Here is a 20,973-nt window from a genome sequence, read left to right on the forward strand (position 1 = left end):
TAACATCGGAGCAGTTCACTCGGCCGTTATCCAACATATTGACCTGGAACGCGGACACATCACGTCTGTAAATTTAGTAGAGCCTACCTAGGAAAGGTGATCATTGATTTTAGCTTACGTTAACCGCAGCAAGTAGTCATGATAATCAATGTGTATTGATGATGATTTTATCTAGATACCTCATCGTAGAACTTTTATTATTTTTTTCGTTTTATCATGGAATCTCTGTAATTGCCCAATCATGCATCATTTTCAATCCTCGGCGCGTGCGCATTCCTCATTACACTTCGTAGCCTGAGCCTCAGGCATCCCTCGAATACCGGCTCGCCGCCCGCCAGCGCTCTCCATATCGCAAGATAAGGATGGGGATAGGCGCGACGGCCGCGATGAGACCCGCCAAGCACATAAAGGCCCAGCCCCAGCCCAGGCTCCGCACGAGCGGCGCGACCATTAGGGGGAGGAAAGCCCCCATCAGGCACCTGAGGATGATGACGCCGGTGATAGCCGAAGCCGAGTAGACGCCAAAGGCATCGACCACGTACGCCATCAGCGGCATCGCCGTCAGCATGATGGACACGCCCATTAGCACGACGGTAGCGAGCAAGACGGGGAGCGGGAGGCGTAGCTCGGCCGACCAGCCATAGCCGGCCGTGGCGAGAGGAACGGTAACGGCACCGAGGACGACGAGCGGGAGGCGGTACTCGGGGAGGCCACGGCCGTTGTTACTGTCGCGCAGTTTGATGTAGATGCTGTCTAGAAAGCGGTTGCAGATGAAGATGGCGATGAAGCCTCCGCAGCCTAGAAACAGTACGTTGTTAGGACATTGGACGGGCTGTCAATAAAACCAGGAGACCGGCAGAAATACTTACTCCAACTGAGCAGTGAAGCACCCGTTTGTGCAGGCGTCATTCCATACCGCTCCGCCAACAATTCCGGTAGCGTCACCGAAATGATGTAAAAGTACGAAAAGGAGATGGAACCGGCAAACGCAAGAGCCAAAAGCACACCAGAACCCCAAAGAACGATGCCTGGCCGAAGAATGGCCTCGTACAGCATCTGTCTGTTGCTGGCCGGACTCTCAACCTTCTGGCAGTCCTGCACGGTTCCGTAGGCCACGCGGCGGCTCCGCTCCTTGGCCTCTCCGGCGGCAGCCGTTCTCCTCTTCTTCAGTATGGCGACCTTGTAGGTCTCGCGAAAGAAGCACAGAAAGATGAGCTCGCAGCCGGCAGCCAACCCGGCGCTGATCCAGATGAAGCTCCGCCAGCCCAGGGTCTGGGCGACGGCGCCACTGAGCATGGGCCCGACGGCCCCGCCGAGCATGGGGGCAAAGATGCACAGGCTCATGGGCTTGCCGCGCTCCTCGCGCACAAACATGTCGCCGACGATGGCCGGGTTGAGGACGTTGGTGGCGACGGCGGCGCCGGTCATGGCGCGGGCGGCGATGAACATGTCGGTGCGGCGGCACGTGGCGGCCAGCACGGTGGTCAGCACGAAGAGCATGTTGGCGCCGTTGATGACGGGCCACCGGCCGTAGATCTCGGACAGCGGGGCGATCAGTAGCGGGCCCGCTGCCTCGCCGAGCTCCCAGATGGTCACCAGGAGGGCGGCGCTGGCGGCCCGCGAGGCCGAATCCCGTGAGCTGCCGTCATCGCCGTCCAGGTCCCGAACGATTTGCGATGCCACTGGGACGACGGAAATGCAGGTGAAGGTGCTGATTGCGTGATTATTTGTCAGCGTGGTGCTCATCAAGGAATGCAAGGAACAGGGGTTGGGTGGCGACTTTTGAGGGCGGCAAGAAAGTCTCGGATATTCGCGGATGAAAATCGGTGGTGGGGTGGGCGAGAGAAAAAAAAAAGGGGGGGGGGGGGATGGTTGGGTTTGAAGGAAAGCAAGAACAAAGAAAAATTGAAGCACCAATTCTCGCAGCAAAAAAGGGCACTCACATGCAGAATGCAAAAAGGGCCAACAAGCTGACAATGCTCCATTTGAAGGCGGGCGCCCACTCCATGGGGTTGTCCGGGTCGCCTTTAGGGTCAAAATCGAGAAGCTCTCCATCGACCAGAACGGCGCCCGACTCCTGAGAGTCGGGGCCAATGTCGTCAGGGTCCTCGGTCACCGCATGGCGGACATGTTGCTCCGCGACTGCGCCCAAAAGGGGGTCGTTTTCGTCTGCTAGTGCGGCGTTCATCTATTTTGTTGCTTATCTTTTTATGTTTGCAGGCAGTACGGAATATCTGCCCGGATAGAAAAGAAGAGAAGGAAAACGAGAAATAAAATAAAAATAAGCAGCAAAGTGAACGAGGTTGTAGAGAGCAAGAAACAAACAGAAACAGAGTTTGGTGCAGAGCTGGGGAAGGCGTCATATTCATCCTGTCTTTTTTGACCTTGGGCTGGGTTAGGCTTGGCCGCCAAAGGGTCCGCTGCGGGAGGTGAATTTTTCCTGGGGGTTCCATGTGCGCTACGCTAGCGGATTCGTCAATTCGGGTGGTTGATTGAGCCACCTAAATCCGCCACGCCCTTGCGTTGGACAGATGCTACTGTGCGTAACGCCCTGCCTTTCCTGTTCACCGCCGCATCGCAAGTTACTTGCGCTAACAAAGGTTTTATCCAACCAAGCCACTGCAGCCGCCGACCAGCAATGCAGCAATGCTGTTGCTCCAATGCATCTAGTTCTAGCTGAAAATTGGGTGTCAATTATTTTCTACGGCTCAAGCACTTCAATTGTAGCGGGCACTCATAAAAGCCCCTCCTCCGCCTCAATCTCCTCCCGCCCGGGACTCCACTTATCCTGCAGACCCTTATCCAACGTCTTCTCCAACTTGTCGCGGCCCCACCACTCACCCCAGCTGGTAAGGAAGATCAAGTCTTGGTCTTCGGGGAGATCGTTCCTCGTGAACGCGGCCAAAAGACTGGCCGCGCCCTCCTGGACAGACTTGCCGCCGGGGATGTTCTTGAACTTTTCTTCAAAGTCCGTCCCGCGCGACAGACCCGTCGATGGGATGAAGCCCGGCGACACGGCAACCAGGGTGCAGCCCTGCGGATGGAGCTGGCGCCTCCACCAGTGCGCGTTGAGCAGCTGAGAGAACTTGGTGGCTGGGTACGTCTTCATGGCCTCGGCGTCGGATCCGGCCTTGAGGATAGATTCGAGCATGCCTGTCGTGTTTTTGTTTTGTCATGAGCATTTTGCAGTCATTTAGCCGGCCTGTTATAATTCAGGCGGTGGTCATATTTGAAAACGCAAAAGACACAAGGTTGAAACTTACTCGGGTCGGATACCTGCTCAAACGCTCCCGACGATACGACAACTACCCTCGTCTTCGACTCGACCAGCTTCTCCCGCAGCAGGTGCAACAGATAGTGCTGGCTCAAGTGATTGACGACATAGCTCTCGCACCACTTGCCGCTGCCCGTGGGCGCCTTGCGCTCGGCAGCGTACGCGACGGCGGCGTTGAGGAAGAGATAGTTGATGGGGTCTGCACCGAGCCCGTCCAGCGTGTCTTTGGCGAAGCTGCGCACAGTGCCGAGGTCGTTCAGCTGCAGCGGGAGAACCTCCAAACGGTGCGTCGCCGTGTCGTACTTGAGCGCGTCAAAGGCCTGCTTAGCCGCTGAGGGGTTGCGCGCTCCGAGGATGACGCGGTATGGTTGCGCCGTCGAGGACAAGAGTTGCTTGATTGCCTCGAACCCCTGTGGTTTGAAGTGATTGGGTCAGTCCTAAGCCCGCCACCAGGGGCCTTCTTTCCATCGCGCGGGGTCCTTCTCTGGTGGCCGAGGGTGAGTTCCGATGATCCGGGGCATACAAGGTGCTGTACGGGAACTGGGGAACTGGAGGGGTCGTAGGATGAAGACGTCGGGGTGGATTGATGTCATGTCATGTCATGGATGTCATCTTACCAGACCCGAGCTGACGCCTGTAGCGACGATTGTTTTGACTTGATTTGCGGCCATGATGTCAAACAGGTAAACTCTGATCCGAATTGGAACTGAATGGTTATTCGGATGGTGGGCGATGTGCTGCTGTTTTATCTTTGGCGCGAAGATCGATCTCCAGAGTGTATAGTTCGAGATCGATTTGAAGTGGTCGGCCCCGTTTTGGGTGCAAACTTTAGTGCTGACTCGCTGACAAATCGGCCCAGTGGACCGGACGTCAATGACAACACCAAAAACAGTGACCATACACATCATCGTCGGATCACATAAGCAATCACTCTCCTAATTGGTGGGCAATTAATAGCTGATTGGAATGCAGTTTAAAATGTACAGACGGCGTGTAACAGTTTTGCATCCCATGCGATGCGCATAAGCCAAACTGGAGCTGCGGCAAAGTTTCCTGACCAAGCTGCCTACCTAGAATAGTTCTAGACCTAGTGGCTAGGTAGGTAGGTACCTACATCGACGTCGTAGGTGCCCAACTTTTTCCCATCGCATCTTTCAGCTTATGAATCCATGAACATGGGCCAGGGTCCTATCCGATCCGATCAAGCCGCTAACGAGACTCCGACTTACGGAGGTTGCAAGGGTAAATTCACAATCGTCGTATAATTCTCTAGCAGAATTACCGCCAGTCTGCGCGTCAAAATTTCACCATCATAAACGGTGCGAGTATTTGAGTTATATCGAAACCCCAGGAGCTTGAAAGTCTTTGAACAGTATTTTCAAACGACCTAGTTCTTTTATAACCCTCAATTGGTATGGCAGAAAGGAAAGTTGTACTCATTTCAATTTATACTGTGGAATGGGGTATGAATCTATGCCTCCACCTGCCGTACAAGATCTTTGATTCGAGAATGATCCATTGGACGCTTGCTTCATCAAAAACCCATACAAACGAGTTCTTGAATACAGCACAGCCTAGGTAGGCAACCGTCGATAGGTAAATAGAGTATAAGTAAATAGCTAGGAAGAGAGGCAGTGGTGCCTATAAGTTAACATGTGTGATATTTTGTGCAGTTGTCCACTGTGTGTCAAAAAGGGTACTGATAAGAAATGGTGGCTGTTTTGTGATATGCGCCAACAAGCAACCTCAGCAGTCTGTCGGCCAGACTTTGACCACAGTGGTCCCTTGGTCCTCCGAACTAAACCTCGACCACCAGTTTCTCACCACTCACGGCGCCTGCCTTCAGTTCATCAAGGGCAGCCTGAATCCCACCGAGGCCGCCGGGGACAACACGATATGGCCCGGGGACCATTTCGCCACTTTCCAACCAAGCAGGTAACCCCTTGCCGTGAAGCCACGCCTGGATATCCAGCCGGGAAGTGTACTTCTTTCCTCCGTCCACAAAGCTAATGTCGACATCCTTTGGCGCCACCACGCTCGGCTGAACCCACTCCAAAGGCAACATGGTCACCACAGTCTTCCTCGCGTCTTCATTGCCATCCGAGAGGACCCCAAACACATGAGCGAGGCTGTCTGCGCTGGTGTTGCAATCTACAGCGACGCGAAGGCGCTTACCTGCAGCGGCCGCAGTAGCCTTGAGCTCCTCCACCGCGATGGGTGAGTGGTAGTCCACGACGAAGCTGGCGCCCAGTTTCCTGAGGGCATCATGGTGACGCGCGCTCGCCGTTGCATATACCTCTAACCCCAAGATGCGCGCGAGTTGCACGACCGCCCGGCCCACGGAACCCGCGGCGCCCCACACCAGGAGGACGTCACCGCGTAGAATCGAATTAGCCTTCTTATCCTCAGGCCCGTCGGGGTAAGGCAGGCCTAGATTGTCGAAGAAGACCTGGCCCGCGGTATCGACGGCCAAGGGCAGGGTGGCAGCCCCGGTGAGTGAGGTCGAGTCCGGGATCTTGGTGACTGATGAGACGTCCACCGCCGTGAAGGTCTGGAAACATCCGTGGTTGGCGTTTTGGGTCATGATGCCGCTTGAATCCGCCAGCACACGGTCTCCTGGCTTGAATACGTCGACTGACGAGCCGACTTTAACCACGACACCCGCAAGATCTGCAAACTCAAACGTCAGGCTTTCATGTGAAATTGTGGCAGAAAGCTTCACTAGAACGCAGTATGATTACCTGCACCGAGAATCTTTGGGTATGGCCCGCCCATAAACCCAAGAGTCTGCAGTTTCCAATCAACGGGATTGACTGCGAGGGCGTGGTTGCGGATCAGGACTTCGCTCGCGCCCGGGGTTGGAACAGGTTGTTCTTTCAAGACGAGGTCCTCCCCGACGCCCATGAGGAGGGCGGCCACATTGGGAGTTTCTGACGACATTTCCGAACTGAAATGGTGCGTTTTCGTTGTAAGATTTGCTGTTACTTGGTGGAAATATTCCTGCCCTGCTGTGTTTTTGTGTCGACCTGATCCAAAGTAGGCGCAAACATAGTGAATCTGAAACTATTACACATGTACTTAAATATCCCTTCTGTTTATGGGGATGCGTAAAATTCTTGCCTCTGACAAATACAGCCTTATCTGTATTCAATGTTGTCTCTCTCTTCACATTAATCGTTTCCCGAAGTCAAGGCAGCTATCGGCGAGAACGCAAAACGACGGCGCTTACAGGGCCGGGATCCTTGATTACCAATCGCCCCGTGGCGACCTTACAGCGAACAGTCTGACAAATATGAAAGCACGCGCCAGCAGAGCTGAAATTGCGACTACCCACCCACTTTGATGCTGACATCTCGGCAGTGGTGCATCGACCTCTGAAAGGAGCAAGGATTGGGCGGACTTTTGGCAAACCCCAAACGCAACGCTCTTCTACGTTTCTGAGCTGCACAGTTCCCATACGGGGCACGAAGTCGTGAATCAGAGAATCAGCGTGAGCCAAACTGTAATCACGGCAAAAGGATGGCTGACATGGCGAAGTCGTCTTTTCAAGTCCCCAGCATGAATGTAGTTTGGCAGGATATGTCCCATTTGTGGATCCTAATTCCCTTGCCGTTGCCCCAATCAACGCTGGCATTCCTACCGTGGTAAAACCTTGGCTTTGTGGCCGTTCTGGTTTCTATTAGGCCAATATTTTGGTTGGGATATCTACTCTTACATCTGAATGCACGTCAAGTTTGCAATGTGTTCAGCGCCATGGTGCATTTTATGATCTGTCTTGCGGTACTAATTTGCAGGATTATCTAGTTGAGAAAGTGAAAATGCACTTTCGGGAGTGGATGGTAGACTGTCCGGCTTCCCATACGAAGTACTTCATCTGCAACATATATGGGCAGCAATGTTACGAAGTGGACTCCAATTTGCGCCGGGGGTAGATACTCTAGCAGGCCAGATTTGCCCAGGGTATCCTTTGTAAGGGAGCTTCTAGGTAGAAGTATAACTTGACCGAATCAAGTCGTGTAGACGCCGGCCACAAATTGGTGAGTAGATAGGTGAGTACCTAGAAAGACAGGTGGGTAAGTATGTGCCTGTGTACTGAGGCTACCGGTCCACGTTTTTATGAAAGGGTCCAAGATATGAAGAACAGGCCAGCTGGGTGAGACCGTGAGACGCTATAGAAGCGCCCGAGAAGTCGTGGACCGCAGCTTGCACAATCAACTTTCCCCTCTTTCTCTTTGGTCCAGGTTGATTCTGTGCCAGACCTTGGGAAATGGCAGAGACAAAGTGGTTGACATGGCCCATGTTCCGGCGTGACTGAGCGAGCCACAAGGCCTGTGGGAAGTGGAAAACACGAATGATGGAATCGTGTTGGTCGGGCTCTGAACCCTCCTATATGTGTTTGGCCACATGCCCTCCGCAATGCCTCATCAATTTGCAAGTCTGATGTCTCAGTTTGAGAAGTAGAGCTAGGTGGATGAAAAATAAAAGCAAAAAGTGTGCGGGTGTCTTCGAGCAGTGTTATCCTTGGTAGACTTCTGGCGACAATCGCAATCCCACCCCAAAAGCCCAGCTTATGCTCATCTCAACAATTTTCGTCCTCATAGTCGGCCCTAATCAGAGTGCTACTATAGCTGGTAGTGGGGGCCTCTGTGTTTGGCTGTGCACTTTTAGTATAGCACATACTGGTGGCATATAGCCGCCGCTGTCCACCCAGTTGTACGGTCTCCTCTTCGTCGGGGCTTTGGAGCCGATACCCATGTCCCCGCAAAGAAGATTATGATATACTGCTATTCATCTCTTCTTTGACCCCAATAACAGTCAGCAACAAGTTGACAGGAACTAATGTTGTGTGATCGGATGGAATACATTGAGTTGGTCACTGGCCAACAGCCGCCTGACGTCGGCTTCACCGTATATCATGCACCTTTCAAATGCATGAACTAGTAGAAGGGAGGGCAATCCCGTTTCAGATAATTCGCATACTGTGAGTCGGCGCTGAGTACTCTGATAAAACCAGCGCCGTTGATTGGCTCTCAGACACACGTCGCGCAGATTCAGAAGGTCACAGAGCCCGAGGTTATCGACGGTAGAGGGCGTTTAAGCTACGTCCCCAGACTAGTGGTCGAGTGGGATCAAGTCAGAAGTTGCTGTTTCCAGGACGATCAAGGCGCCGGTATAACGGGTCAGCTTTGATTGAATTTAATCAGGAGAAAGATCTTAACGACCGCGGATCAGGGAGGACACTGGTATACCGATGTACAAAACAAGTCGGCTATGCAGTGAAATCCCTTGAAAACGGTTGATCACTACTAACTTAACCAAAACTTGAAAAGCCGTGCGATATTCCAAGATCAACACACTAGAGACATGCGATGCCGTGGATGGACATTAAGGTGATTGTTCTATGCATAACATATCTAATACTGGAACGCACCACTCCCGATTTGCAGGAGGCCTTGGTTTTGATTACATATTGAATTATGGATTTGATCCGTGCCAAACGCTATTGGCCCGAAAGTAAAACAAGTTCTGTTCTCTTCTTGTACTTCAGAGAATCCACCTCCTGAGGTACTGTCCACGTATCCAACCATATTACTGTTTGATAGCCTCCACTCTAGTTGGCTTTTCTCCAGATGCACCCTCGCCCTGAGTCTGTTCGCTTTGGGCTTGCTTTTGTTTGTTCTGGGCTTCGAGCTGCCATTTAAGCTGCGTCCGTCTCCACTTTTCCTCAGAACATATCCTCTGGCATTCTGTTCCGATGAATGCCTCGGGATATATCCCAAGCAATTCACTCCAACAGCCTAGTACACATCCCTTCACAGTCTATCCTCGACGCTCAAGGTTACGGGAAGTGATTTTGGTGTTTGAGCTTTCCACCGAACTAGCGAGGGCGCCGCAAGCGACAAAAGAAGTAATTATAAAGAGGAGCCGCATTTTATTCGATTTAAGGACGAGAGGATTTCAACGGCAAGGACAGGGAAGCTGAAGTAGAAAAGGGGTATGAAGAATAAGACCATGGCATGCATAGTGGTGATTTAACGTAGGTATTATAAGTATGATTCTGCCAAGGTAGTGACTTTGGCTCCCGTTTGTTCGTGAATCAAAGGATACATTAATAGAATTCGGCCTAATCCGACGTGTCCACCGGTGGCTGATATGCTTCGGACTGACAAAACTGCCTACAATTCAAATGCTTGAAGTAGAGGATGCAAGGGTCATAAGTAGAGTAGTATGGGCGTATAAGTTATAACATGGCTGGGCTTCTATGAATTAGTTGACTCGTCAAATTTGGCAGGGGTGCCAGTAAATCTGGCTTGGAAACTACCATTAAAACATAGGTGTTCGTGCCGGGTAGTCCGTCTGTTTATTAGACACAAGTCTGTGTAATGGTAAGTGCTTTCCGAGAGATAAAAAAAGCTATACGCCGTTGATCATCAATTCAAACTGGTGGTTAAGCCTCGTTTAGGTTAGACTTAACGTTGAGCTCCACATCTCCGACCCCCCTAAAGTCCGGCCCCTAAAAATATCTACTCAGCCACGTCAACCCTTTGTTTTATTTTATAAATATCTAGACGAATTTTTCACTTTAGAACTTGATTTTTGAAGATTCTTGCTCCAAACCTTCCAATGAAACAGTACACTGAAAATCAGCTTCTTGCTGCCATTTCTGACATAAGAAATGGCAAATCAGTTCACAAAACCTCGCAAAAATGGGGTATTCCTCGGAGTACCCTTCACGATCGTTTAAAGGGGGCCCAGTCAATTCAACAAGCGAAAAGATTTTGTCAAAGGCTTTCACAGGAGCAGGAAACCTATTTGGCAGATTGGGTACTTGCGCAGGCCGCGTTAGGCCTTCCGCCAACGCATCAAGAACTACGCTATTTTGCGGAACGAATTCTTCAGGCCGCCGGAGAAAGAAAAAGCCTTGGGAAACATTGGGTTAGCCGTTTTATAGCCCGATATCCAATTTTGAAAACCCAAAGACCCCGGCGAATAGAAAATGCCCGGGTTAATGGGGCTACAACCGAGGTAATTAAATCTTGGTGGTCCTATTTGAAAAATCCCGTTGTCGATACTATAAAACCGGCCAACCGTTGGAATATGGACGAAACAGGTATAATGGAAGGCAAAGGATCTAATGGCCTGGTGTTAGGGCGTAATAAAATCCGGCCATTACAGCGAAAAGAGCCTGGAACGCGGGGTTGGACGAGCATAATCGAATGTGTATCAGCTACGGGGGCTGTTATACCTCCCCTCGTTATATTTAAGGGGAAAAACGTACAGCAACAATGGTTTCCAGCTGATTTAAGTCCTTTCGATACCTGGCAATTTCATGCAACCGAAAACGGGTGGACAAATAATGAAACAGGTATCGAATGGTTAAAAAAGGTGTTTATTCCGTATACCCAACCTTTAACCCCTGAAAAGCGGTTATTAGTTCTGGATGGCCATGGATCACATATAACGGACGAATTTATGCTTCTTTGCTTGCAAAACAATATTCAACTCCTATATTTACCCCCTCATTCGTCACACGTTCTTCAACCGTTGGATTTATCGGTTTTTGGGCCGTTAAAGGAAGCTTATCGACGTCACCTGGGATTTGTAAACCAGTTTTGCTGTTCAACGGTTGTTGGGAAACGAAACTTTCTACTTTGCTATCGAAAAGCCAGATCAAAAGCATTTATAGCAAAAACCATTCAATCTGGTTGGCGTACGACGGGGTTATGGCCGGTGAACTTGGCAAAACCACTTTTAAACCCTTTTTTATTAGAAAATAGCAACGCCAACGTCGAAAAAGGTAAAAATAACGGCTTCCAAAGGGATAAAACACCGGAAAATCCAACCCAAAAAATTAACGACCAGTCTTTACTTATTTGGAAAACCCCTAAAACGACCCGAGATATTCGACTTCAACTACAGGAAATTTCCCGGTCCGAAAAAAGTAACGCCACTTCACGGCTTTTGTTTGCAAAAGTCCAAAAAAGCTTCGAAACCAAGGATATCTTATTGGCTGAAGCTCAGCAAAAAATCAGTTTGTTAAAAGCAAAATTGGAGGCGGTACGGCCGGTCAAAAGGAAAAGGGTGATTCCGGATCCCAACGAGCTTTTGGTCAGCAAAAAAAACGTTTATGAAGCACAGGAAAATAATAGGGACTGTTTAGAAGCTTTGAACGATGGAGAAGAGGTTAGCGAACCGGGAGAGCCTGACAATGATTGTATTATTGTGCGTTGATAGGTTTACATTTAAATCGGTTTATAAAAGGGGTATTTCGTCGTTACATTTTTCAAGGGGGCCGGACTTTAGGGGGGTCGGAGATGTGGAGCCCAACGTTAATCAGAGCCTGACTCTTTTATTGACTGTGAAATGAATCAGGTTACATACTATACCCCACCAAGCTAGTCAGGTCATCAACAGGCTTATGGGACTGAGCAAAGGTAAGTAAAGCATTAATATGTTCCACTGTGAATTCTTCATTCTTACATTGATTGTTTGTGTAGGGAACAAAACTTGAAGGTGATGCAGGCTTGATCTCACAGATATTCCAAGTACAGAAGTCAAGAAGACCGTTCACAGACCACCCTAACGGCAAAACTTTCCCTTCGTGGCTGTTACAATTGTCACCGACGTAAATCGGGTACCCATAAATATTGTCCGTGGCATGTAATCTTATGCATGTTAGCACGCCCCTCATTTCACAGTAACCACTGACACGGGCCCGACCATGGAACCTAACCATACAGAAAATAATGCTCCAGGCTTGCCCTGCTGTCCTCGAGCGAGTCCTTCTTCATTCTGCTCGGGGTCAGGGTGAACTTGACTTCCTCTCGCGGCAATGTCAAGTTGCCAACTGGGAAAAGGGCCAGGCTGGCAGTGACCAAAACAACCTCCTTGAAATGCATATTAGTCTGATTTAACCTATAGTGGGACTTGCGGATTGATGACATAGCGTATGATTCGAGAAGTGGTTTGAAAATTGTAAAAGTGAAAACCAAACCAAAGATTAAATGCCGTGAGCACGAGTTCAAGAATGGACAGGCTACAGCCTAGAGGTATTGGATTAATATATGCTGGTACTAGTAACACCGTACTTGATAACAACTATGTAATAAGTTCTCATCAACTCTAGAAGCAAATCGCATAGAGCATTTAAATCAATTTCCCCCCTCTGGCTGATGCGTGGTGTTGGCGGTTCGTTAATGGCTTTAAGTATCGGGGATGAGGGCTAGGTACTCTCTATAGATGCACGGGAAATGGTCATATTAGCAGCTAAACTGCATGTCGCAACACGGATAGGACTGCCAATTAAAGTGATCAGAACTGCAATAGCATTGCGGCTCTGCGGCGGGGCAAATTGGAGCCGAACAATTGAAGATTGTGCTTGGATATGAAACTGCTGATCTGCTTTCTTATTTGCAACCACGTGAAGGGTTGCTTTCGTTTTTCGTTTCTTTGTATATATGACTATATATGTCCGTATCTGTGGTATTTTTGACCCTGTGAGTCTGTGTCAGCCTGCGTTCCGTCGTTAAGAGTTTACCCGGCATCTACAAGGAGGTGAAGTGCTATTCGAAGAAAATGCTTGTGATGATTTCTGCTATAGAACAAAGTTTGATAATTTTCGAACTCAAAGCTCCGCAGTACGCTTTGGTAAGGGTTACTGTTACATACCTTGCGCAGGGAGCCTCATTTGTGCGCGAAAACAAACCGAACAAGATAGAATGCCAAGCACATTATTTCCAAGTTTGCCCTACTCAAAGAAACAGATAAAAAAAGCCTCAGGCGCAACCCGGCTGGGCAGCACTCAGATCGTGACAGATTTCTTCCCTCGCTCGCGCTAAACGCTAATATATCTCAAGTAACATCGCAGACTAAGTTTTGTCTCGGGTGCACTTATATATCAAACAGACATTCTATCAGTTAGCAGTCATGCTTTCCCCCTACAGTTTGCGTATGTACCTGGTACAAGTAGGCAAGTAAATAGGTGTAGGTGAGTAGGTAGGTAGTTAGGTTAGTAGCTGGGTTAGGTGGGCAGGTAAGCAATCGGGTAGGTAAGTAGGTAGGCAAGTTGAATGTTTCCGCGTCGTGATTACATGGATGGGTCCCAAACTTTGCTTGTGGCTACCAGGATTGACTGCTTGATAAGCGGTGTTCTCTCTAATGCGGATTTGACCAACCCTTGGAGAACTAGATAGGTAGGATTCACCGTAGGAATCTGACCTACCTGTGCGGCGTCACAGCTGGGCAGATTAGCTTATACTAGACGTAATCAAAAGCCTAACCATATATTTAATGGTAGTTTGTATCGTACAAATTTCACTCGTCCTACTCCAGGGAACCAAAGGTAGCATTGCTGGATTACATCAGCCAATGCCTCGAATATGCACTGTTTATCTGGACAAACTGGGGTTTCTGGGGTAAGTATCAAGTTGTGCATGCTAGCGCCAATGGCAATAAGAGGATAAGGACCGGGGGTGCACGTGATCTCAGTTCTCTTGTTTATTATTTTGATATCAATCCTACACCAAGTTTATCCATCAATGTATAGGATTACCAAAGTTCAACGCAAACAGCATGTGTTTTCTCAATCATTCTATGACCTACTCCTAAGAGCAGTCATACACCATTTAACAGGAGAGATCGTAGTAAGGGTTGATGGAGAAAAGGTCACCAGCGCCAAAAACACCGAAACTATATCAACTCATGTTAGTGACAATTTCACAAGACCAACATATTAAGGAAATGGGAAAACTTACTCAGTCTCTGCCTGACCCCATTGAGATTCTTGAAGCATATACCTTTATCGGGAAAAAAATCGTTGTTTAGCATGTTATTCGGTGCAGTCAGATGCGAAGAATGATTCCAAATTTACTCACCACCAGACGTTGATGTTGGCGCGGACCAGGGAGCATGCAACTTCCTGCCAGTACTTCCTGGCGTTCTGTGCACTGGCCACAGCCTGGTTGATCTGCTTTCCAACGACGGGCCAGCCAGTCTCGGTGATCCAGACGGGCTTGCCCTGGGAGATGGCAATGGTCTTGTTCAGACCGTCGTAGAAGCGCTCGCGGCTGTTCTCGATGGAGTTGGGCAGAGTCTGCTCCCAGTAGGGGTAGCCGTCGAAGCCGATAAAGTCAATGGCAGGAATGACTGCAGCATTCCGGCCGTCGAGGAAGGCGTTGTAGGTGTCGACGTGGCCGACGGGGACGTTGGCGAGGGACGTGCCGCGGATCAGGTCACGTGTGCGCTGGATGCAGTTGAGAAGGTAGGCGGCGTCGACACCGACCTCGTTGTTGGTGTTGCGGTACAGATCCTCGGAGCCGACCGAGATGCCGACGACGAGCGAGGTGAAGGCCGTGCCGTACTGGTCAATGGCCTTGCGGAGGGCAGTCAGCTCGTTCTCGATGGCCTGCGGGCCGCCCGAGACCCAGAGGCCCAGCAGGAGGGATGTGCGGGTGTTGATGGCGGCGGGGATGGCCTGGACAACGTCGTTGGCCGTCTGCCATTGAACTGTGGGTTTTTACTCCCGTGTTAGTGGGTCCCCGAAAAGGGATGTGGGTGGGACGGAGCAAGCTAACCCATGGTGTACAGGCGGGCAGAGTTCCATCCAGAGGTGCCCGGCAGCTGCTGAGCACGACGGAACTCGTATTCGAAATCGGCCTGCAGCTTGGGCTGCTGGTTCAGGAAGAATGCGCCGTAGTTGAAGCCCTGGATTGCGTTGGCCGTGGTGGCAGCCATGGCCGCCACTCCGGCGAAGACGGTTGTGAAACGCATTGTTGATGGATTAGGATTAAAGGTAGGATGAGTATATAGATAAGGTAGAAAATGAGTATTTTATTCCCAAAGTGGTCAGTAAGGAGGAAAAAGCGAAGGACGGCCGTCACAGAGCAAACTGGACAGGAAAGGATGAATTTACCACCACAAAAAGCGAAAGCAAGTTGGGATGAGAAAAAAAAAAGGAGACTCGAAAAGCGTTTGACCGGATGGCGGTGGCTGCCCTTTAAAAAAAAAAAGTGCAATACTGACTGTAGGGCCACAGCATAGGCGAAAAGATGCGGTACCAAGATTCTCAGATTATCGATCCAATGCGCCGAAAGTGACGCCCCGCACATCCAGTGGTTCTCGAACCCGGGCGAAAAGAAGGAAAACAAGGATGCTGAGCTCGTTTTTGCTCGTAATGAACCCACGTCCCGGCTCGGCGCATCCACATGGCAGGGATTCGGCCATTAGTAACCGGGGCTCTCCCGTCATTGTTTTCTTTGCTCAGCCCCAAAGATCTGGATCCCGTCAATCTCGCCTTTCTTGTTTTCCATACCGGCACCTACGGAGCGAATTCCAGAACTCAGGGGCGGTTCAGGAGAAATATTTGGTTCATTCGTCTGTTCCTTGGCAGCTTGCAAAACGGGGTTGGTACCTGCATTCATGCATCTGAACTCGAAAATTCGTCTGTTATTTTGTCTCTAGCCATCTGATCATTTTGCTCACCTCGTACCCTTTTTTCCCTACTCTTTACCGCTACTACCGTATGGAGCAAGAAACTGACATCAGATGAACAACCCTTTCGATTTTTCGTGTTGGTCCAGTGGCAATACTCTGCACCCCCTGCAGCAATCTCCACCTACCCTAGAATTAGCGTTTTTTCTAGTGAACGCCATGTCGTCATAATCTGACAGGCCAAGCCACAATCGTACTCGCCGACGGTTTTGTGCACATTAGGAGGGCGTCGAAAACGTTTTAAGCAAAACAAAAAACTAAAGAGTTGCAATTATCACCTCAAACTAGACTGAAACTATCCCCGATATATAGGTTGGCACTTACCTGAACGAGCACATATTCCGGGTATCGTGTAAATACTCGCCGACGCTCGTCAGCCACGGGCATCTCTGCCAATATTCGACACGTGCTGTGAACATGGATCGACCTCGGCAATGTACCACGGACCTCGGATGCCGCTCGCAATCTTTATCTCCTGCATGGTGTCGTGCAATAGCGGCTGGCCCTGCCAATCGCCATGCTTCGGCGCTGTGATAGCATTGGTCCGGTCCTTGAGGAGTTGCGCAAACTCGGGCTCCAGGATGGGTTTCCCGGCGCTGCTGTGGGCTGCCTCAAGCTGCGACACGGATGCGATCGTAGTCTTGATGAAAGGAATCAAGTCCTTGACCGTCCCCTTCTCAAACGACACCTCATTCACGCACTGCTTGTGCAGCTTGTTGACAATATCCTTCAGCGCGAGCAGGTTCCAACGGTCGGTGGTGCTCGGCGACCCCCGCAGCGTCCGGTCCTGGTCTAGAGTCGCAAAGAAGCTGTTGAACATCCGAATGTCGACGCATTATTTTCCGGTGCCCGGCTTCAGGTCGATCAGCACTTCTCCAAAGTCCCCAATGTAAAAATCCGGCGGACCTTGGGCGGGCAGGTGCACCCAGACATTGCGGAGGTCGAGGTCGTTGTGTACCACGTCAAATGGCATGCTGTAGAGGTGTACCAGCGAGCTGAGCACCTGGCGGACGTACCTCATCAGAAAGCCGGGCGACATGAGCACCCTTTGCATCACGCACGTTTCCTCAATGTCCATGATGCTTCCGCAGTTGTACAACTCCCAGAACGAGTCCACGGCCGATGGCGTGGCTGATATTAATCGGGCGAAGCGGGGAGGTTCGACGCCCTCAATGGGGACCCACTCGGTCCTATTGAGCTGAGCGGCAAGCCCAGCGTCCCAATTCTCGTTGTTGTCCTTGTACTTACCTGTAAGGCATATCTTGCGCACGACAACCCGGCCGGTACGTAAGTGCAGCACTCTCTGGGCGAGCTGGAAAGAACCCTTGGCTAGGTTGTTGATGAACAAGTAGTCATCCCCATTCCTATCCCTGAACATGTGGCCATACTTGGCTGCCATGATGACGGATGACGCGTCGGAGTTGAGTAAAATCGGAAGTGCTTCTGTTACCTTGTTTGATGATGATTGAAGCGAAGACACAAGCCGAGATGTAGGGCGATTCAAGAGCTTAATGATAAGTTGATAATTACATATTGTACAATGTAGGATTGCTCGACTTGGACGGAGCTTTTATCTTGCTTCATCCTCAGTTGTGAAAATCTAGCAAACACTCTTTCGGCGTTGCCATTGTCCAAATAAAGTCGAGGACAAAGGAAGAATACATTGTTCTGGCCTTGCATCGATCAAAAGAAAAGCGCGTCAATGAAAGGCACAAACAAGAATTGACGCAGACAATGAGCAGATATCCAATTAGCCGACCTGCGGCACTGCAAGCGCCATCACAGCAGTTCAGAGGCTGAGACTGTGTCTGAGCAAGGCCATCGTTCTTTCGTGCCAAGACGGGTAAGGCACGCCATAGCCCGTTTTCTATGGCCCTACAGGGGTGAACCAGATCGACACCTCTATCTTTGGCTGTTATCACAGTGGTACGGTATCTTTGGGTGTAGGAGATTTGTGCCTGGTCCTTCAAGATCGACAACTTTGGCAATTGCAGCAGCACCAGAAAAGACCCACGCCTAATAATCGATTATCCGGCCTGTGATTAGCCGTGTTATCCGACGGTTAAAATAGAAACACCCCCAGCAGAAAACACCCAATGCCAAGTGTCAGCTTCGCTCCTTTGGGGGACCCATATCACCGATGCACCCAATTACACCGCACCTCCAAAGGCTTGGGGAAGCGCCAGGGTGGCAGTGACCTGCGAGATGGCGAATCAATGTACAAATTTGGAAGTAACACCAAGGCGCAATCGGGCTTTGACGTCTTATTTCATACCATATTTTTGAACAAAATCGTCACTTTCCAGGTTTTTCGAGCCTGATATGCCCCTAGAAGCCTTGCACAAAAGGGGCCGTGCCGCCTGGGTGCTTCATTGCAGCCTTCACTTGATCTTGGAGATGTGTACAAAAAGAGACCGCCAGGCCAAGACGTCTTATTTTATTATCCAAGATTTGTAGTAGTTGTCTCACCACAGCTTTAGATCATCAGCGCCCCTGGGTGAAGGGCCGACAGTCCAGTCCCACAGTAAGCAGAAAGACTTGGCAAATTTTGAATTTCGCACATTTATCTAGCCGTGTCATCCTCTTTTTTTTCACCCGTCTTTGATACTGCGTGACTTTTGTCCCTTTTGTCTTTTTCATCCCGTCTTCGGACCAGCGCCGAAAATGGCCTCCCACAGATACCAAAGTCCATCTGAGGCGACGCCAAGGAGCGATGCATACCATGATGGACTCGAGGTAGCGGCTCCTCAGCACAACAACCTCGAGGTCCACTCGCCATACGATGGACCCATGCCCATGCCCATGGCACACAACCAGCGTCCTCCGACGAACAATTACCCCAACGCCGACAGTGCCGCCGACAGAACGTCTGCATGGGAGTCCAAGACGCTGTATTCGAACTCGCCCCTTCCAATACCCGTGGCAACTCCCGCCTACCACGAGAACCAAAGTTCTGGAAACACTGGCACCCAGCGGGGGAAGAAGATTGGGTTCATCGTCGGCGCCATCGCCGCGGTCATCATCGCCGGCGTCGTCTCAGGCATCGTCGGATGGCAGGTGACCGAGAACAGGACCCGCGACCGCATCGTGGCCTTGGAGGCGGAGCTCAGGGAAGGCGGCGGCAGCGGCGGTGGAGCTAACAGCTGCGGCGTCAACCAGAACGACACGAGAGGCGTGGTTGACTTCCTGCAAAAGGGCTCCTCCCTCTCCGTCACCAGCTACCGCCCGTCCGAAGCGAGTACGGACTTTGAGATGCGCGTCTACTACCAGAAGCCCTTTGGCGGCTCCATCTACTATTCGATCTACAACACAAACTACGGCGCGTGGTCCAAGCCGCTCGAGGTCGGCGTCAAGTCCAACAGGGAAAGGGAGGGCGATCCGCCGTGGGAGGGCACCCCGCTAGCCGCCACGGTGGTGCTGAACGACTCGCCGTTGAGACCCGTGCCTTGGGATCAGGTCCTCTACGTCACCCATGAGGGCAAGATCGCCATGCAGGACTGGGGCCCGGCCTACCCGCTCTGGGGCACCAAGGCGACGACGTACACGGACCTCGGCAACAAGCCCACCAAGGGCGGCAAGATAGCGTACATCTGGCCGCACAGCGTTTTTGAGGTCAGCAACGGCAAGGACTCGGTCAAGCTGACGCACCTCATCCAGGACTACACGGAGAAGAAGAACTTCACTAGCATGTCAGTCGAGCCCGTGGCGGGCATCAGTCCGGGCACGGCGATCGTGGCGTTGCCGATCAAGGCCGCGTTCAGGGCACCGGAGCTGCGGCTCGTCTACCGGACCCGCGATGGCAACCTCGGCATATTGGACCGTAACGGGGAGAACAAGACCAGGGAGGCCGTCCTCACCCGGATCAGTGTCCCCGACAAGGCGCCCATAACGGGTTTCTCGTCACGGCCGAACAACAGCCCGTTGGTGACGACGAAGCTCCTCTTTCGGGGCTCCGACAACAAGGTCCAGATCCTGACGCAGAGCAGCGGGATTGGTGACCTTACTGACACGGACCGGTGGGACGGCCCAGAGACGGACCCCGTTTTCGACAACATGGACAGCGACTCGCAAATCGCATGTCTAACAAACTCCATAGCAAAGTATGGCAGAGTCACCAGGGATGTCGCCGAAAACGACGAGATGAGCAGGTGCTTTTTTCAAGAGGGTGGGAAGCTGAAGCAGGTCCACTGGGATGGCATGAAGTGGAAGGATATTGGGTTTGTGCCAATGCCGGTACAATCGTGAGGATTCTGGAGGGGGATGGTGGGGGATCGATTCAGCACCAGCCATGATTTAGTAACCATTTTTGAGATACCACATGTCATACTTTATGCATTAGCTATAATAATAACATATTTTATCATAAGGCCGCTATGACAGTAGATGTGACCCAGTCAGGTCGTATAAGAGCCAAGGCAAATTCTCTGAAGCACGTGCTGTGACTCCTGTCCCCCTTTTTAGTCAGATGCGGAGGTAGGAGATATACGCCTAATAGACTCTTACTGGCCAGCTGGATTTACGACAAATATGCCCCAAGTCTAACAGAATGTTAACCGCCGGTCGGATCCACCACAAATGCGCCGAATGGATTCTCAACGGCCAATCTGATGCTTGAGCCACCGTTCAGTGCGACTTTGCAGCTCTCGGTGGCTATCAAACAGCGCCAGATACCCACTTGGACATGACATCGAGTACAGTGTGGTCACGTCTATACCGCAACCCTGATAAGCAAGCCAAGGTCTTTGCCCCGTTGCTAGCCAGATGGTTCAGTATGTAAGGGGGCCGGGGTAAAAAGCCGAAATTTGAAAATTTCCATAAATTCAAATAAAGGTTGAGAGTACGAGCAACCTTAATGTAAGGACAACGTAAAGGTCACTAGTGTTACGATCAAGGTATCGGGGTAACCTGTTCTTAGGGTAAAGTACAGTGGGTTGAAGCAACTGAGCGTCTGACTGGGTAACTGGGGTTCTCAATGACTGGGGGTGAAGTTATGATCGTTCTCAAGTAAGTATTGAGGTTAACTAGAGTTTGATTGCTGCTAAGCAATCCTAGAATCGAATCTATCTACATGGTAATGAGCGTGCCTTATATAGACTATGTTCCGAATGTGATCTCTCCTGATCTGTCACAGATCGCAGAGATCACTTCCCTTGATCTGTTGTGATCCCTCAATGATCACTGAGATCACTCTTTTGGCAATCACGTGAGGT

General features: G+C 50.7%; 6 protein-coding genes across 6 annotated transcripts; 1 reads left to right on the forward strand and 5 right to left on the reverse strand.

Annotated features, from left to right (window-relative positions):
• Nucleotides 1–149: 149 nt before the first annotated feature.
• On the reverse strand, nucleotides 150–2,401 carry MGG_17617 (uncharacterized protein). The gene is made up of 3 exons (XM_003719368.1): nucleotides 1,944–2,401; nucleotides 870–1,711; nucleotides 150–798 (listed from the first exon to the last, which is right to left on the reverse strand). Exons 1-3 carry the CDS (start codon nucleotides 2,186–2,188, stop codon nucleotides 302–304), a joined length of 1,584 nt encoding a protein of 527 aa, XP_003719416.1. The 5' UTR covers nucleotides 2,189–2,401; the 3' UTR covers nucleotides 150–301.
• MGG_17618 (uncharacterized protein) lies at nucleotides 2,338–4,050 on the reverse strand. The gene is made up of 3 exons (XM_003719369.1): nucleotides 3,892–4,050; nucleotides 3,264–3,684; nucleotides 2,338–3,153 (listed from the first exon to the last, which is right to left on the reverse strand). The coding sequence occupies exons 1-3, from the start codon at nucleotides 3,943–3,945 to the stop codon at nucleotides 2,735–2,737; spliced, it is 894 nt and encodes a 297-aa protein (XP_003719417.1). The 5' UTR covers nucleotides 3,946–4,050; the 3' UTR covers nucleotides 2,338–2,734.
• Nucleotides 4,051–5,072: 1,022 nt separating this feature from the next.
• Nucleotides 5,073–6,325, reverse strand: MGG_12228 (uncharacterized protein; the record flags this gene model as incomplete). The annotated part of the gene is made up of 2 exons (XM_003719370.1): nucleotides 6,016–6,325; nucleotides 5,073–5,944 (listed from the first exon to the last, which is right to left on the reverse strand). Exons 1-2 carry the CDS (start codon nucleotides 6,212–6,214, stop codon nucleotides 5,073–5,075), a joined length of 1,071 nt encoding a protein of 356 aa, XP_003719418.1. The 5' UTR covers nucleotides 6,215–6,325.
• A 7,245-nt stretch (nucleotides 6,326–13,570) lies between these two features.
• On the reverse strand, nucleotides 13,571–15,282 carry MGG_10400 (GPI-anchored cell wall beta-1,3-endoglucanase EglC). Its single transcript, XM_003719371.1, has 4 exons — nucleotides 14,848–15,282; nucleotides 14,149–14,779; nucleotides 14,029–14,070; nucleotides 13,571–13,963 (listed from the first exon to the last, which is right to left on the reverse strand). The coding sequence occupies exons 1-4, from the start codon at nucleotides 15,041–15,043 to the stop codon at nucleotides 13,900–13,902; spliced, it is 933 nt and encodes a 310-aa protein (XP_003719419.1). The 5' UTR covers nucleotides 15,044–15,282; the 3' UTR covers nucleotides 13,571–13,899.
• Nucleotides 15,283–16,136: 854 nt separating this feature from the next.
• MGG_10401 (uncharacterized protein) lies at nucleotides 16,137–17,162 on the reverse strand (the record flags this gene model as incomplete). Its single annotated transcript, XM_003719372.1, has 3 exons — nucleotides 16,137–16,555; nucleotides 16,670–16,737; nucleotides 16,825–17,162. The coding sequence occupies 3 exons, from the start codon at nucleotides 17,160–17,162 to the stop codon at nucleotides 16,137–16,139; spliced, it is 825 nt and encodes a 274-aa protein (XP_003719420.1).
• Nucleotides 17,163–18,175: 1,013 nt separating this feature from the next.
• MGG_10402 (uncharacterized protein) lies at nucleotides 18,176–20,134 on the forward strand. The gene has a single exon (XM_003719373.1). It carries the CDS (start codon nucleotides 18,428–18,430, stop codon nucleotides 20,006–20,008), a length of 1,581 nt encoding a protein of 526 aa, XP_003719421.1. The 5' UTR covers nucleotides 18,176–18,427; the 3' UTR covers nucleotides 20,009–20,134.
• The last annotated feature ends 839 nt before the right edge of the window (nucleotides 20,135–20,973 follow it).

The sequence above is a fragment of the Pyricularia oryzae genome, chromosome 6, assembly GCF_000002495.2.
Source record: "Pyricularia oryzae 70-15 chromosome 6, whole genome shotgun sequence".
NCBI lineage: Eukaryota > Fungi > Ascomycota > Sordariomycetes > Magnaporthales > Pyriculariaceae > Pyricularia > Pyricularia oryzae.